At 35.9% G+C, this 17,572-nt stretch overlaps 1 protein-coding gene across 1 annotated transcript in view; it reads left to right on the top strand.

Moving 5' to 3' along the window:
- The window catches only part of LOC134539653 (homeobox protein EMX1-like), a 122,841-nt gene extending 106,147 nt beyond the window's left edge, over positions 1-16,694 (top strand). Inside the window, exon 3 of the mRNA XM_063381840.1 lies at positions 9,604-16,694. Coding sequence (XP_063237910.1) covers positions 9,604-9,864 — 261 coding nt within the window. The 3' untranslated portion in view covers positions 9,865-16,694. The remainder of the gene's footprint in view (positions 1-9,603) is intronic.
- Positions 16,695-17,572: the final 878 nt, after the last annotated feature.

Below are 17,572 nucleotides of genomic sequence, written 5' to 3'. Positions count from 1 at the left end.
CGATTTTGTATGGATACAAAATAAAGGAGTGGAATGAAATCTACAATTTAATTTATAAATTTACTTTAATTTGCACTCATTAATTCACATATGTTTATTACTTTAACGAAGAGATTATTTTAACTATAACTTTTATACATGTTTGCTATTTAACTTCTTCCAATCTGTGTTATTCTGTTAAGGATAGGACGATGATAGGAAAAGCAGGAAACGAATGGGAGTGTTTCAAGTTTAATGTGCCTTGAAAAAAGTCAAATCGATGGTTGTTCCAATCGAGCGGAATAGAGATAGATGCGGCGCAAGCGTGTAATGAGCTTAACGGGACACAGTGTAACGGGATAATGTGCGTAACGGGGCACATTTTCGTGCGTGCAGCCGGCGTTCATCGATTTATTAGACGTTGTCACGTCAAAAAAAAAAATACCGGTAGCTCGCGAACCGGATGTGGAAGTGGATCGGCGAAGATGCCCCACGTTCACGGCGACTTCGCGGGGCGACGCGACGTACATATCGCTATCGAGGCTCGTCTCGCAGTCCCGCAATTAGTCAAGTGTTGTATCTCCCCGCTCGCTAATTTGCCAGACGTCAACGAGTGATTACGCTATATCCGGGTAGGGCACGGTATACTCGAAGGAAAAAAAAAATAACCGTAGACGAGTCTTTCAGTATACACGCCAGTGATGTGCAAACATCTAACCTCGCTTAAGAGCAAATTCACGTGTTCTCGTATTGCAAATACTTACACTTATAATACGGAAACCCGGACACGAAATGTAACGGAGAATTCCTTAAAATAACGCCGAGCGTTATAAATAATTACGCAAATTGTGTTTTCAACTACATTACTTGACGCGAATCAATCCCCATTTTTAGGAAAAATTTCCTATATTTATCCCTCAAAAAGTCAAAAATTCGACCTTTGGAATGCCTCAAAATACTTTTGCCTTTGAAAGAACCCAAATTCCTAAAAAACGGTTTAATTTCCCATCGAAAAGCCTCCCTAAGCCGCCGATGCCATGAACTTGAACTTGACCTTAAACTTAAAATTGTTGACCAAAAATTAAAAAATATATATATAAATAATTGTTTACTCTAAACGTTGCACTTTTCGTTACTCCCACCAACTTGGATTCTAGAACGTTACACTTTTCGTTACACCCGCCATCTTGGATTCTAGAACGCTGCAAATTTCGTTACGGACGCCATCTTGGATGTGTATTACGTAATCGTTCCACTTTTGGTTATAGCAGCCATCTTGGATTCTAAAAACGTTGCACTCTTCGTTACGCCCACCATCTTTTGAGGCATTCCGAATGTCGAATTTTTCATTTTTGAGGAAAAAATATAGGAAATTTCCCCTAAAAACGGGAATTATTTTTCGAAACAGGGAAAGTTTTAGAAATTTTGAGGAATTTTGAGTCCAAGATGGCTGCCGTGACGTCAGAATTCGATTGGTCATTCACCCCATCTACATTGACAAACGGAACGACAAAACCCCATAAATGATGACAGCACAAAAATATTGAACCCAAAAAAATTCAGCACAACAGTTGAAACTGTGTTTTGTTTCGTCTTTTCGTTTTGTCGTGTTTTTGTCTCGTTTCAACTGTTGTGCTGAATTTTTTTGGTTAAATATCATTGTGCTGTCATCATTTGTGGGGGTTTTTTCGTTCTCTTCTGTTTTGGAAAACTATTGTGTTTGTTTCGTCTTTTCGTTTTGTCGTGTTTTTGTCTCGTTTCAACTGTTGTGCTGAATTTTTTTGGGTTCAATATTTTTGTGCTGTCATCATTGGGGTTTTGTCGTTCCGTTTGTCCATTTTTCTTTGTTTTTTCTTTGTTTGTTGACCATTTCCTGTTATGGAATATTATGTGGTGTTTATATCCTGTTGACAACAGAATTTATTTTGCTTAATTTGTGTTTTTGTCTTTTGGGGTTTTTGTAGTTTTCTTCTACAGACACACATGTGCTTAGCAATGGCGTATGTCCAAAAGCTTACATCAAGTCATGCACTCCCATTGCACAAATCTTTCAAAGATAATATCTTAAGTATGCTTTTATGAAACATCTAATTATAATTTACGTTTATCAGGGGAAAAAAGTGTAAATAGTACAAAGAATTGAGATACACTGAAAAAAACTTAATTTGAAATAAAGTATCTACCCAATAAATCATAAACCAATCAGTATACACACATATTGTTAACATAAAACAAACTAGCAGTAAAAAGATTGACCCAGATTTGCCAAATACAAACTTTCATGTACAGCTGAAAGTAGCTGTGACGCGCTCATACCATACTACAAAAAATTAACTCAAATTTTAAATCTCATTTATGATTCCTTGGATTTTAATTTCTGTGCGCCTAATTCAGATTTACAATTAGGTATATTATTCAGACATTGCCTCATTAAAAATGCTCACGTTTAATTTAAACTGCAATGAAAATTTTGTTGTTGCATTAGGTTTTGTCATTTTTTGATCCGAACATTATGGAAATTTTTTTTTAATAAATTCCTCAGCTCAATGGACTATTATTAAGGCCTATAAGATATGGTACTAAACGCAAAATGGGTACTTGTAATCACGTAAAGGTTTCCCAAAGGTCAGATTTGCCGCGTGTAACCAACAAAATGGCCTTAACGTCCACAAAACGGGTTGCTCGTAATAGGGATTATGAGCCAAAGCTGTCGTTAATAACCATGTTCATGCTCGGGTCATGCGCTCTTTACTGATTTATTACACTCTTCGAGTTAATGCAGGCGTGTGATTATCTCCGGGAAGATACAAGCCCCGCGCGAAGACGGCCCGTTGTTCGAACTGGCCTCAAGACTCTTCCAGCGGTCCCGGAGTGTGTGTCGGCCCGTGGAATAATGCCCGGCCCAGCATTGTGCGCGCCGTCGATTGGCCCGTAATTACTGCTGAGGTCGTCCCGCCCAGGACGGCAGGACGGGACAGGACCGATCCCACACGGCCGCCAATAGAGCGGCTGTTTATTTTGGTACACACAAAAAAAAATTCCCGAGTATTTCAGTACGGGAAGCCTATGAAGTACATTCTATATTGCACAGACCCGAATACTCACGTTGGCAAGCCTTCTTTTCACAGACAAACCCGAAGTTCATGGTAGCTATTTTTTCCCCGCTCTATCTCATTGCATAAACCGGCGTGGCATTAAATTTTGCGGTCGATTAGGATAGGTTAGCTACATTATAAATACTTTAAAACATTGTGGAAGGTTGGTTATATTAGGTAAGTATAGCTACATTAAATATACTGGAAAATCATGTTATGGTTGCTTAGCAAATAACTTTTTTAATATCTAGCTATCCAGGGCTAGGAAACCGTTTAAATGATTTCACAGTATCTTTAATGTAGTTATCCTAACCAAATCAACCGTCCACAATGTTTTAAAGTATTTATAATGTAGCTAACCTAACCTAATTGACCATTAGTTATCATGAATTGTATATTTATTTACAATGAACAAATAAAAAAAAACCGAAGATGCACGAATGGGCGTTTGGCTCTCTCGTCTGTGAAAAGAAGGCTTGCCAACGTGAGTATTCGGGTCTGTGCAATATAGAATGTACATCATAGGCTTCCCTAGTGTTGTGTAAACATCTAACGTTGGTAACGAGCAAATTTCACGTGTCCACATGTATCGAAAATAAAACTTACTCGGACACGAAACTTAAACACAGAATTCTTTTAAATAACGCCGAGCAGGAATTGTGTTTTCAATCCACATTTCTTGACGTTAATCACACGTAGTTTCTGCACCCGCACGCTAGAATTCGCTGCCGGAGCAGCTACGTGGACCACCAAATAATTCTATTTGCAGAACGAAATTTTAAACTACGTAATGAAACTGCTCCGAGAAAAACTAAAAGGACTTGAGAAAAAAAATTACTAAATCCCGGCGTTTGATCCAATGTTCGACAAGAAATTTTATAAAAAAGACACTGCTCATCTTGTTAACATTTTTTAAACAGTTAATACTATGAAGTTTCCCTATGGTTTTGTGACTTTTGGTTACCGCCATCCGCCACAGATGGCAGCACCGTGGTAACACATTTCCGTTCCATGCGAACTCACGAAATTTCCTCTACCAAATGCCGTACCGAAGGTCAAGATGTTAAGCATAAAAAAAAAGGTTCACCTATGGTGGAGTTCGAACCGGGAGACTAGGATTTCTTAACATTTCCCTTGGCCACTTTTTTTTTATTGTGAGTGGTACACTGGCAAGTTTGACAATCAATGGTGGTTGTTGTAGTAGTTATTGGTGCATGGGTTAGCACAAAGGATACTTTTAGGAGATTAACATACATGTATTTCCTGGGGTTTGAACTCAGAACCTCCACACTGAAATATATTGCGTTTGCCTTTGCGTAGCCACTGAGCAATAAGTCACTGCGAGAGATGACTAAGAGTTTTGGATTATTAATGGTTGAATTCCAGGATTATAACGTATTTTTTTAAAGTTGTGATATTTATTTTTGTGACTCTAAACATTTAAGATGTGTTCAGGAATAGTTTATTTGACTCACCGATACGCTAGGAGCACCCAACGATGTTCATGAAAGCGAATATATACAGGTTAATGCCGCCTTACATGGTCGGCTATCTGAACGACTTCGGTTCGTGGGCGCATGCGTTTTATAGACGTCATCATGTTAAACTTCCGTTCATGGCGCGCACGCAAATGTTTGCATTTCCGTTGCAAACTAAAATTTTACCCTCTGCGCGTCTAAAGAAGTATAAATTCAAAAGTCTTGTGACTCTTAAATATAACTGAGACTTTTTTTTCCAAAACAAATATGCATTCTTACGGAAAAAAGAATGTTAACTTGCTTCAACAAAAAGTATTTTATATAAGTATTATACTTATTTTAAAACACCTTACTAAATAAAATATAAAGTCTAGCTAAAAAAAACGTTTTGTTGGGTCAACATCTTTTCTATAGTTTAAAAAAATATATTTATGTTGATATAAGCAAACGTTTCTCCCGGTGCATGTTGTTGAAATTTGCTTTGAATAATTATCTCCTATGAATCACAAGATTTTTTTTTATTATTTTCAGATATGAAGTTCAGTATTTTTATTCCAATGAATTATTTGTGTGTAACGTTTGACTTCGGCTAATATTGGCTTGTTTTGCCAAGCGTTTATGTGTTCATTTTTGCTGTCCAAAACCTAGGGGTATTATCTCCATGACAACTGGCATAAGACAGCAATGGTTGGCGATACGTCCAGCATATTATGCTAAACTTTGCCGAGTTCTTTGCTGCAGCCTGTCGCTTTATCGTGGAAGAGACGACTCCTTTGCGACCGAAATTATGAGTGTATCGCGCGGGAGAGAGATAGTATAAAAAAATTCTTGGTAGAGGGTGAGAGAAAATAAAAAGGCGATACGTTGAGAAAATGCTTTCTCTTCCGGACCATGGGGCTTTTGGACCCTTAAGGGGGTGGGGGAGGGGAGGGGGTTGGCTATAGAGCGACGGAAACGCACTTCATCTCTCAGTTGTTTAATGGTTTGTAAAACTGCCAGTCGACGACGCCGCTCGAAGACGGGACAGCACAAAGCATGCGACAATCTCTCTTTCTTTCTCTCTTGCTCCTCTTTCTTCCAACAACCCTCCCTTTTTTTTTCCTTCTTCCATCGCCACGTTTTGAAACTCCTTCAGGCCGGCCCATAAAAATCAAATAACACGGGCATTTATATTCAGTAAGCGCGGCGCCATTTTTCCCTCCTCTCCCATCCACTTCACCACTACATAGTTTTTTTTTGGTGTGTGTGTGTGTGTGTGTGTGTGTGTGTGTGTGTGCATCGCCGCTGTCAACACTCACTTCGCGCATTGTCGGGGAAGAAATCACTTCATGCCATCGTGGAAAAGTCCCGTCTCTCTCCGATGCTGCGGACTTTTCTCCGGCCACGGGGAAGGAAAAAAAAAAAAAGGAACAAGATATTCCCGGAGGTCTGAGGCACAGAAGAAGTGAAACAGCAAGCACTATATAACGACATTAACACTCCAAAGATTCCCCCTTTCCCTTCTTTGCATGTAAACTATGTAAAAAAAAAACTAACGATTTCTTTTTCCTTCAGCAGTTGTCACTTTCATATAAACATAGCGCGTAACGTTTATTACTGACATATCCGTAAGAAGCGCTGAAAGTTGTGAAAAATAAAAATGTAATGGTGACTGGAAATCTTTACGTTTTTGTGATGCAACTACCGTTAGATTAAGCTGGTTTGCTTTTTTTTTTTAATCTGCTGAAGAGATTATTGCTAACCTTGCGTGACTTTTTTTTTAGCAGCAGCGTAAGAAATAAAATTTATGGTATTAAATATTTAATAATTTAGGTATTTTTACGTTATTTTTGTTCGTGTTTTTAAATTATTCACTATCTGAAAGTAATATGTATGTTTTCCTTGTTTTTTAATTGGTTGAACAGAAAAAGAAGGAATAAAGTGGGTTGAGTTATGGTTTGAAATGTAAACAATTTTCTATAAATAAATAATATTTTATTTGCAGACTAAATCAAAATAATGTTTAATGATTAATTTTAATGTCAAGTTAATCGTTGCTCTCACTCTGTGAACAATCTCAGTACATTTATAATAAGTTCGTGGACGTTTGAAATGTAATTTAAGTGCATAGTCCTTTAATCATACTTAAAAACAAGTAGCCGTATTGTTATGCAGAACTATGCAGTTTTATATAATAAAGCTAAAATAAATTATAATTTCAAATTAAGACAATATTATTTTCTAATATACTTTAATATAGTTTTAGTTATGAAAACCATGCCTTTTTCATGGTTTCAGTTATTTATAGATTACACACCTAACTTCTCATTTCTTATTTACAAATGTAACCTCCTTGAATCTAAACCTTACCGTAATTTTACTCTCAAAAAATTACAAACACCTTCAAAATTAAAAAAAAAAAATTCTTCGTCATTATGTCATTAGTCTGTTTACCACAACAAAAATGTGTCATGTAGCTAAATGATATTTTAATGAGAGTTAAACTGCTCTAAATACACAAATTATTTTATCATTTATAAACTAACTAGACATAAAAATATGTTTTTGTGTGCAACACACTATTATTTAAGAAAGCATGTATGTAAATAAGGACAGTGGGTGAAAATTTGGCTAAGTTTTCTTCTGAACGTTTGTTATTTTTGTGAAATAGTTAGTAGTTACGACACACTGATAATAATAGGTACCAGACTAAAAAGAACAGAAATTAACTACAATGCAATTGAATGTTGGTAAGATTGCATATTTGCAATACATTATCATTTATTGACATAAAAATAGTCCATCTCTTTTGATTAAAATATAATGTTTCTTCCTACATAATAAACTTACATACCTATTATGCATTTTCAATTTGTCATGACGTTTACACTTTCAATATTTAGTTTAGTAGAAAACTGGTAAATTTGTTACAGTAAATGAATAAATGGTAACTGAGCTGACATGTATTTTTTAATGCCAATTTCTGGACATGTAAGTTTGAACAAATATTAATTATCGTTTGCCAAATCAATAGTTTTGATTTCGTTTGCTGCGTCTTGCTGAGCAATTTAAGTAGCAATTTTATGTTTAAATCACTTGTTTTAATTGTCTACGACTTTTTTTTGTTGTATCTAGCTTAAATTTATGGGTTTTTGTAAAATGTATCACATTTTTATGTGCAATATATGTAATGACGGAAGTTTTTATGATCCTTGGTTATTTCCGACTAGACTAGGCATTTGCATGTATGTAGTTAATCCACACAGTACTTTTTTGTACTATTAAAATTAATTTTTAACTACATAACAAAATAATTTTTGTAGTGTAAATGTATGACAGAATAAAATTTGCAAATATTGTAGAATGAAGCTTATAATATTATACTTATTTGTTTGGAAAAAAATGTAAACAATTCCAGTTTTCAAATTTTAATAATAATTGATCAATAATAAATATATAGTTTGATCAAAGTCACGCGTGGTAAATAAATCAGGTGTTTAAAATAGGAACATACACAACACTTTTTCAACTAATAAATTTGTGTTAAAGTTAATGAAAAAAATTGTAAATTTAAACATGTCCCGTAATTGTAGATGGCTATAATAATTCCATATAAAAGTTTGTGATGCCAAAATTATTTTATCATACGCCATAACAAATTACAAATAAAACTGTTTCAAACAATACTAAGCTATCTCCAAGCCGTCCTTTAACCAAACTTTCTAAAACGAAGAATTTAAATCGTTGCATAGTTGTGTGTCAACGAGCTGTGAAAGAAATTTTTAGGGACTTGCGAAATTCGCGTTGATTTCTGGCATCAGGCTAGACTTCAAACACTTGAAGTTAAACAAGTCCGTGTCTTTCATTCATTGGCTGCAGCTACAGATTACCTCCCATTAGGATTGCGTGTGGTTGGGTCAGTTGATTTTGTAACTCTGTGATTGGTTATCCTGTCTTGTAGGGCGTGTAGAACTGAACTTGGCACAAAATAAAATGTAACTCAAGGTCAACATTTTATAGCATATATTAATGCTAGAGCGACAGTTTTTCGCGGATTCATTTCACTCCGGGTAAACTCAAAGTGACTACATTATAATCAGGCCTTTTGTTTTTACTGAACTTACAGGTGATTGCATTACCTCTTCTTCAAAGGGCGTGCCAAATGCATTTCAGTCCAATAATCAACGTAAAGCAAATGTAAACGTGCACTGTAAATGTATTTTCTTTTGTAAATGGAACAGAAATTTTGATTTAAAAGTTACAGACATTTGTAAATTTCCAAATTTACACGTAAAAAAACCATATTACTACAAAATTGTGTTTGCAGTAATACTGGGTTCAGATTCACAATGGATTTTTATTTATCTGTGTGGTCCCAGCGTCTCCAATAGTTCTGAGTTATTATTGCAAACCATTCTCTGAAGTGCTTTCCAGTGTTAACGGGGCACATAATAAGCATAATGAAACTAAAGTCCATAATTATTGAATATTAGATTTTCTTTTCCGTGGTTTCAAAAATAATCATGCAACAATTTTCGTAAGGAAATACTCAAGTGTTATCTCTGAATATGCATTTCATGTATGCGATAATAACCATTAGCCATGTGTTATAACGCAGGGGCGCAACAACAAGGGGGGGGGGAAAGGGTATTTTGCCACCCCCCCTCCCTTCTGAAACCTTGAAGTGGGGTCAAAGAAAGTGCTGTGTAATCAACTTTTTGATAATAAAACTGCTTAAATAGCACCATTTTCCCCCTTGAAATACAAATTTTCCCGGGGGAGGACCCCCGGACCCTCCGGTTCAATAGAAGGGTAGGGGGATCAATGATTCTTTATGAAAAGGTATATTGCCCCCCCCCCCCCATTCCCCGCCCCCCCCCCCTCCCCACGTTTGGAAATTTAGTTGTTGCGCCCCTGGTTGTAAGAAGCTAGAGTGTATTTCTTGCAGTTATCTGTCGGCGACTGGTTTCCAGAGCGCAGAACTGCGGCGTCGCGGAGGAGTGGTGGGAGGGGGGAGGAGGGGAGGAGGGGAGGAAGATAGGCTCTGACGGCCGGCGCGACGTTGTTCGCAGGTGAAGGTGTGGTTCCAGAACCGGCGCACGAAGCACAAGCGCATGCAGCAGGAGGAAGAGGCCAAGGCGCAGCAGCAGGCGGCGGCGGGCAACAAGAACTCGCACCACGTCACCAAGTGGAAGCAGGAGACGTCGCAGCCGCAGCCGCAGCAGCAGCAGCAGCAGCAGCAGCAGCAGTCGTCCGAGCAGCAGCAGCAGCAGCAGCAGCAGCAGCAGTACCCGCAGGACGGCGACAGCTGCAGCTCGGGCTCGGAGACCTGAGGCGAGGCGCCGCGAGGGTCGCCGACGACAGGCACCGCGCGGTCCTAGACCTCGCTGGTCTCCCGACCACCGCCGTTCCACCGAGGTGTCTGCCCAGCGTCTTGGGAGTCATTGGTGGTGGTGTGAACTGGGAAGCGGCCCGCGTTGAGGACTTCCAAATCCACCCCCCCATCCCCCCTTCCCGAGAACCGTTCTCAACCCAAAGACGTTGCGAAGAAAAAAACCCGCTCTTGTTCGCCTACCGCACCGACAGGGTACCTCAAGAGCCAGGGGGTCCTAGATCTCCAATTCCCGGGTACGCTTGAAGACGAGGATCGAGGTACCTCCCGAGAAACTTCCTTCCACCAAAGAACCGTGCCACCAGCCTGCCCATCACGGTGAATGACTCTAGCTATCGCAACGAGCAGCTCAGCTGCACCGGCGCGGCGCTCGTCTGAAACGAGCGCCCAGATGTGGCGACCATATTTTTTTTTCTCGTCTCTTCGTCAGCGCGCTGGTGTTCACGTTTCTAAGTGCGCCTTCTTAACACTCGGCCGTTAATTCCGGTGCTGCAAGTGACACTCACTTTGAGACGTCGTTCATTTAGCATCACAAGGTCCTCTTGGGGGGAAAAAAAAAACCTGTTCTGTTACAAACTCCCAAGCGCTTCAGTGTGCAGCCTACGTCATCCTATTTCCGGCACGCCAGGAGAGCGCGTACAGTCAACATGAAGGCGCAGATTTTCTTCAAGCGAGCTGATAAGTGATATTAAAGTTTTAAAAATTCCCTTTCGGCTAGGCTTAAAGTTGCAAGCAGTTTTCACAGTTCATATTACTTTACGTTGGAGCAAACCAAATGTCATCATCCCTTGCAGTAAAAGTTAGCTGCATAAAAAATAAATTATTGGAAGTTGTGAAATGAAGAAGTAATAATTTTTTTTTTTTTTTTTTTGTTATTTGACCCTTATGGTTTCCAGCTTTTGAGCTAACGGTGGTGTTGTCAGGAATCATTCAAAACAAAACCTTTCGGGTCTCTTCTTAGATGCAATATATTGTTTTATGTATTAAAGAAATTATAATAATTTTTAATTATTTTTCAAAACCTCCCCATTAACGGACACGACTGATATTTCACAAGTACAGTATTTGCTATTACGTGTTCTTGGAGAACAGTCACGATCCGGATGAAGTGTATATAAAGCTATAGCGTGATATTTATTTGATTTAATTATTTTTGGTTTAATTTTTATGTCGAGTTATAAAAAAAATTTTGATTTCACTACGCCGTTAGGAATTAGATCAAGTAAACGGACTTTAAACTTAAATACACAAATAAGTATATTTATTTATTTTCTGGATATTTATTTATTTACTATTCCTGTGCCCGATGGGAAAGTATTTGATCATCATTTTTGATCAACTACCAAAACGCTGAAACAACTGACTTTTATTAATAATCAGGCGCATTAACACCAAACTCCGTATTTATAACTTCTATACAAATTTTCATTCCTTATTTAACCTCCTTAGGGGATGAGTTAAAAAAAAATTCTTAGTGCTCACCTACGTAAGGAACTCTATACAATATGTCATGCTTCTAGATCCAATGGTTTAAGGATTGCGTTGCTGTCAGAGTTAGAGCTATATTAAGTTGATTTATTATTTTTATTTTCTGGATCTTCATAGAAACAACGCCATATTCCAGTCTTTTGTTCCTTTGTTTACAGAGTAAACAGCCTCGAGTAAGGCAGAAAAGTATACTTACTGTAGACTTAAAGATATTTTTGAAGATTTTGCAGGAAGGGTAGGTCAGTTCAGCACTCAAAAATTTATTATGAACATTGTACAACCCGTACACTGTAATTTTTTTTTGTAAATGGAAAATAAATAATAAAGTAAAATTACAGATAATGGTAAAATTAAACACATGAAAATAACTGTCCCACTACCAAATAGTGTTCGCAGTAATACTGGGTTTGGATTCATACCCTGGAATTTATGCTCTGTGTTGTCCCAGAATCTCTAATAGTTAGAGTTACAATTTGTAAACCGTTCCCTGAATAGCCTTCCAATATTAACTGTGCACATTAACAAGCATAATAAAACAAAATAAATTCCAATTATTAAATATTCTACTATCTTTTCAGTGCATTAATAAACTGTAATTTAATGAAAGATGAATTAGAAAATAAAATTACGCGCCAATTTTCATAAGAAAAAGGTACTCACTATTATCTCTAATAATATATTTCATATGCAAAAATAACCATAGCCATGTGTTGTACAAAGGTGACAATATCTTTCTTGTAGCATTACAAACTATTTCTTGGCAACTGTTTTCCAAAGGAACGTTTTTTAAAAGTACAGAATATTTTTTTTCTGTGTGTACTATAAAAAATGTTAACAGTGTAACAGATCATTCTATAGCTCTCACAGTTCAATGGCATACGTGAAAAACAAACACACACGCGCATCTGCATTTCTTGGGCTAAATTAATCTACACATAGCCTATATGATGTTTGGAACTCAAATAGGTTCAACCCACCTACACTAAATTTTAATAATTTCTTCTTTGAATACGTTGTAAATAGACAATAATTTCTGCAAATTTTTTTAAATATAAACTTATTTCAATCTATACGTACTCTTTCTTGGCAATGTTTATATTCTCAGCAGTTCATCAGCGACCACGTGCATAACGAACGAAATAGTTTAACGATGACGAATAGGCTAAGCCACGCCCAATTTGTAGAGACCTGCAAAATTCGCGGATTCATTCGGTGATCGGCTAGAATTCAAACACATATACCTCTTAGATAATTTTGCTATTGGCTTACCGTTCATCTGGACGAATCTCAACCAGTTATAAACCCTCAACCAAAGAAGGATCGAATCACAGACAAACCAGCTGAGACGACTTACAAGTCGGCAGCCGATGAACTTGCGTTATTTGCCCGAGTGTACAGGGGGTATGTGCAGTCCATCCTGAAGGCCATCGAAAACCGCGGATTTCGCAGGTCTCTACCAATTTGTTATCGCAATGTTACAATGCACCTACCTTTCAAGGAGGCTGCACCAATAACGCTTCGTGACCCCACCTCGTGGTTCTGGTTGGAGGTGCTCTTAAACACACAGCCGCGGCAGTCCATTCGTTAGGTGCACGTTGTTAAAAAAATATTATTACAAAGAGTACGGGTTGAAAAAATGTCCAAAGATATTCGAGAATTCGAGATATCCGTGAATTCGTGTTTTATCTTCGAGAATTTAGGGGTACTATACCTACGTTTATTTATACTTGGATCATAAAACTCATCATCGTCCATCTTTAAAAAAAACTAGTTAATTCCACATTAAAAAAAGAACCCTGGCATGTCAAAATCCCTCGTCGTTTCTACGGAGACCATTTTGTATAGAATAACGAACTCATTCGGAGGTGAGAATTCAATGTCGGACGCAGGGTGAAAAGGAAATAGGGGGGGGGGGGAGAATTATATAGGCCTATAGGTATTCCCCCCTCGCCCCACTAGATGGGAAAAAATTCAAAATATCAGTGGGCGAAGCAAGGTGAGCTGTTACAATACCCCGTAATTTCAACTCCGTGAGAAGCCTGTCGTCTGCAACTACAACTGTATGCCCATATTTCAGAATAGTAATGTATTTTATTTTAAATACCCGTACGCGTGATAAATTTTTTTCGTATTTCCCTCCCTCCCTCTAAAAAAAATTCTTTCATCCGCCACTGTGTTAGTTCTTCGTTGATGAAGTTCGTAATTTTACTTTAATTTTCAACCACCTAGCTAATATATTTGCGATATCTCTGAATGGATAGTTGATTCAGCGATCTTTATTACAAGAGGAAAAAAAGAGACCGACAACTAAACCGAATGCATGCTGATGACAACAGTTTATTTCTTTTCTTTCGTGAACCTAACAATCCACTTGAGACACTACAAAAAACCAACTATTTCACAAAGTTGTAAGTTCCTAAAGCACGTGAAGAAACGTAGTTGTGAGATTTCTGTTCATGCCACTCGCGGAGAAACAAACTATGCCACAATGAGATTCATTTCTGCCCAGCGTGATTTTATTTCTGTAAATTAAACTGAAATAATCATGTAAAATTACAGATATTTGTAAAATTGTTTGCAATAATACTGAGTTAAATTTTTGCCTGGGAATTTATGCTTTGTGTTGTCCCAGTACCTCCAATAGTTAAAGTTACTTGTAAACCATTTTCTGAATAGCTTTGCAGTATTAACTGCACACATAATAAGCATGATACAACAAAATAACGTCAAAATATTGAATATTAGATTATCTTTTCCATGGTTTAAAAAAATAGGCTTAAAATAAACATAAATTAAATTTTCGTAATAAATATTTAGTAATTTATAGATAAAAGTATTTATAGATAAATGCAAAAATAACCATCGCCATGTGTTGTACAAATTATGATATATTTTTTGTAGTATTGCAAACTATTTCGTGGCAACTGGTTCCCAAAAGAATCGTTTAAGTACCGAAAAGTTTTTTTTCTGTGTGTTAAGACTAGTACGTCAGTAATATTATTAGCCTAGCATTCGTATAATTTTCAAGGATATTTTTACTAAATTTATCTCTAAAATATCTGAACCGTGTTTACTTTAGAGCGATTTTTCCGAATGAACGTTAAATTAGGTTGAACATATTTCTTTCAAAAACATGTTAAATTAAAAAAATCTGTAAAATTATTGGTATGTGTAAAAACTGCGTGTTCACAATAACTTGATGTTTTTCTGTCGCGTTGCGTCAGCCTCGAATCCGTCAAGCAATTGTGATTTCAGCATGAAAGTAACCTAAAGACATGCTTTTCTGCATTTACATTAAATATCTTGTTCATTTATTAAATTTTATATTCCATTATCAACCACGTATTACCAGCGTATGGGTAAAAATAAAACTTTTTAAAATCTATTTATTTTAAATATGTCGTAACATTTACAATTATGTTAGCACAGTGATGACGTAAAATAAATGCGATGTTTATCACTGGTTACATATAGAAAAAATTCATCGGGAGCGTTTAAAGAAAAACCGTTTACATTTTAAAATTAATTTGATACTTAATTTAGTATTTAAACACTCAAACGCCAGTGGTCTTCATTACGTTTTTAAAATACTGCCCTGAACTAAATATGAAGGTTGGCCAATAACTTCAAATAATGCATCCAATAATTTGCTACAGCAAATTATAAATTATCATGTTCTCTTTGCTGGTTTGAATTGTCTCTTAAGAACTAATGTTCATTAATGTTGACACAAATTACAACTATAATCATATTAAAGTCATTTTAGTTTTGAAAATAGTTTCAAGTGAGGTCGAAAACAATTCCCGAGTTAACTTGTTAAATGTGAATACAAGTCAAAGTTAAATATATATCCAATGCAATGTGTTTTATGCATATATTTCAGAATTATTTACAGAAAATTAATTTTACTGCTACAGGTTTTGCCATTTAATATGTGGAGTAACTCTATGCATTAAAACTTAAAATTTAAGAGCAACAATTTACCTTTTGGTGCTGTGCTACCTTCGTACAAAATATGTTTTGAAGAAAATGATAAAAAGTGATTGCAAACTTAATTGTATGTGTGAGAACAAATGAAAATTAAAAAAAAGGGATTTTTTCGCATGTAAACGCTGCTGGTACCGTGAGTATTTCTAACCATGCTGTGTTTCGTGACTATAAAAACAATGTGTGAAAACAGACACAAACCGTCTTTAGTGCCAAAATATTGTATATATCGAAGATACTTCGTTGAAGACCCGTTTTTATTTATATCTCAACAAAAATATGTAAAGTAATAATATATGATAGAGAGTTGTATGATACTGTCATTTAGTGTCCTCTTATTCAGGTGTGTTCGCAAATCAGAGGCACTGAATCGCTGAATGTACTATGGCCGTTCTTGCTATATTTAATAAATGTAACTAAAAGTGATATTATGTATAGACCGTTTGATTACTGTGTATTTATATAAGTAGGTGTCATTGCAAGAGTTATGTTTTTTTTAACACAAAACCTTCATATTGCCGGAATTTACATTTCAGAAAAAGTAGACAAATAATTATTTTAACCTGAGTAGTTCGAATACAAATATTACTAATTGATTGGATTATTTAGCTATATTTATTAAATATTTAGTTTTTATGACACATTTCTTATATGAATGCACTGCTACCTTGAAACTAGTTATATAGGCTGCAGACATTTGATACCTGATTTAAGAGACGTAACTTACTTTTAATTAAATTATGTAGTCTTATGATTTCATGCTAGAACTTTAGTAGGAGTACAAATTTTACAACGGAAATTTAAAAGGTTTAATGTTTTAAAAGAGTTTGCTTTCAAAATGTACTGCACCCACATAGCTCTGTTTAAAATTATTTTAAGATAGTAAAATGGTCTAATCCTACTTGTATTTCATTGCCGACCAGAATGCATTAAATGTTAAATTGGCATTAATTTAGTACGAAAAGTGTTTTAATGATTTTTATTTCTGAAATGTTATAGTAAACATTTTCTTTGTTTTACTATTTTCCTAGAATGTTGTGAAAAACTTGATATGTTTTTAATAAAAATGATTTGAACAAAGCCCCATTAATTATTATGTAAAAAATGTAAATACGTTTGAAGAGTACCCACGTTTTATTTGTGCGTCGTTGTGTAAATAAAGTGTTTTGAGTGTGAAAACTGAGTAACGTATATGAAACATTTAAGTGTTTTCCGAGATTCGGTTATTATGTATCGTGATGCAACATTATGTCAAAAACAAGTTGTCCTCCAAATATTAAACCGAATTAGAAAACTAACAAATGTGTTTTATTTAAAAAAAAAAGTGGTCAACTGGAAAAAATTAGATCATTAAAAAAGTTAAATGGATATGAGAAAAAAATCATATTTAATCATGCAAAACGTTTTATAAAAACTATTTAGACTACCAAATATTTTAATAGTTACAACTATAGGCTACATGTTTGCATCTCAAAAATAGTATTTTGTAGTGTGTGAACTTATTTTTTTTAGTAATCTTATGGTCTAAAAAAAGTTTTTACTTGGCAGAAATATTAATATAAATATAAATTACGGCTGGCGTTATACTTATTATAAAATCGACTTTCAATTAAAGGTCCTATAAACCATCTATTGATCCGAACGTCGAGAATTTTCCTTCTCCATTATAACGCGTATATAGACCTTCAGTAAGTAACTTAACACTGGTGGGTGTACAAAGCCTACACACAAGTTAGTTTGTTCTTTGATGTAAAAATTCACGAAAGAGGCAAAAGTTTTAAACCCTTAGTATTCAACCACATTAACCACAATATTTGGAGATGTTTTACTTCTAAACACGCAAATAGGGCACTCATGCATCTTACAGTCTCGTGTTATCACGCAGTTATAATTTTAATTGACACTTGTGGCACGACTGTACGAAACGGGCAGAAAGAACTCAGGTTCGTTTCGAACTGAACATTTCGTAATTTTGGTTATTATTGATTTGGTTGGTTTTTATTTCGTACACAGTCAGCATTCACTTCTCCCGCAGCTGCCCATTTTGACTGAAATCATTACTACCAAAAATTTATCTTCCACGATTTACTGTTTTATGGGATGAAAGCGGCAGGGAACGTTAATTTACAATTCAGTAAAATTCGTCGTTTAGGTCGTGGTTTCTTTGGATGAAC

Source organism: Bacillus rossius, chromosome 15 (assembly GCF_032445375.1).
Source record: "Bacillus rossius redtenbacheri isolate Brsri chromosome 15, Brsri_v3, whole genome shotgun sequence".
Lineage (NCBI taxonomy): Eukaryota > Metazoa > Arthropoda > Insecta > Phasmatodea > Bacillidae > Bacillus > Bacillus rossius.
This window is presented reverse-complemented; position numbering and strand designations above follow the sequence as displayed.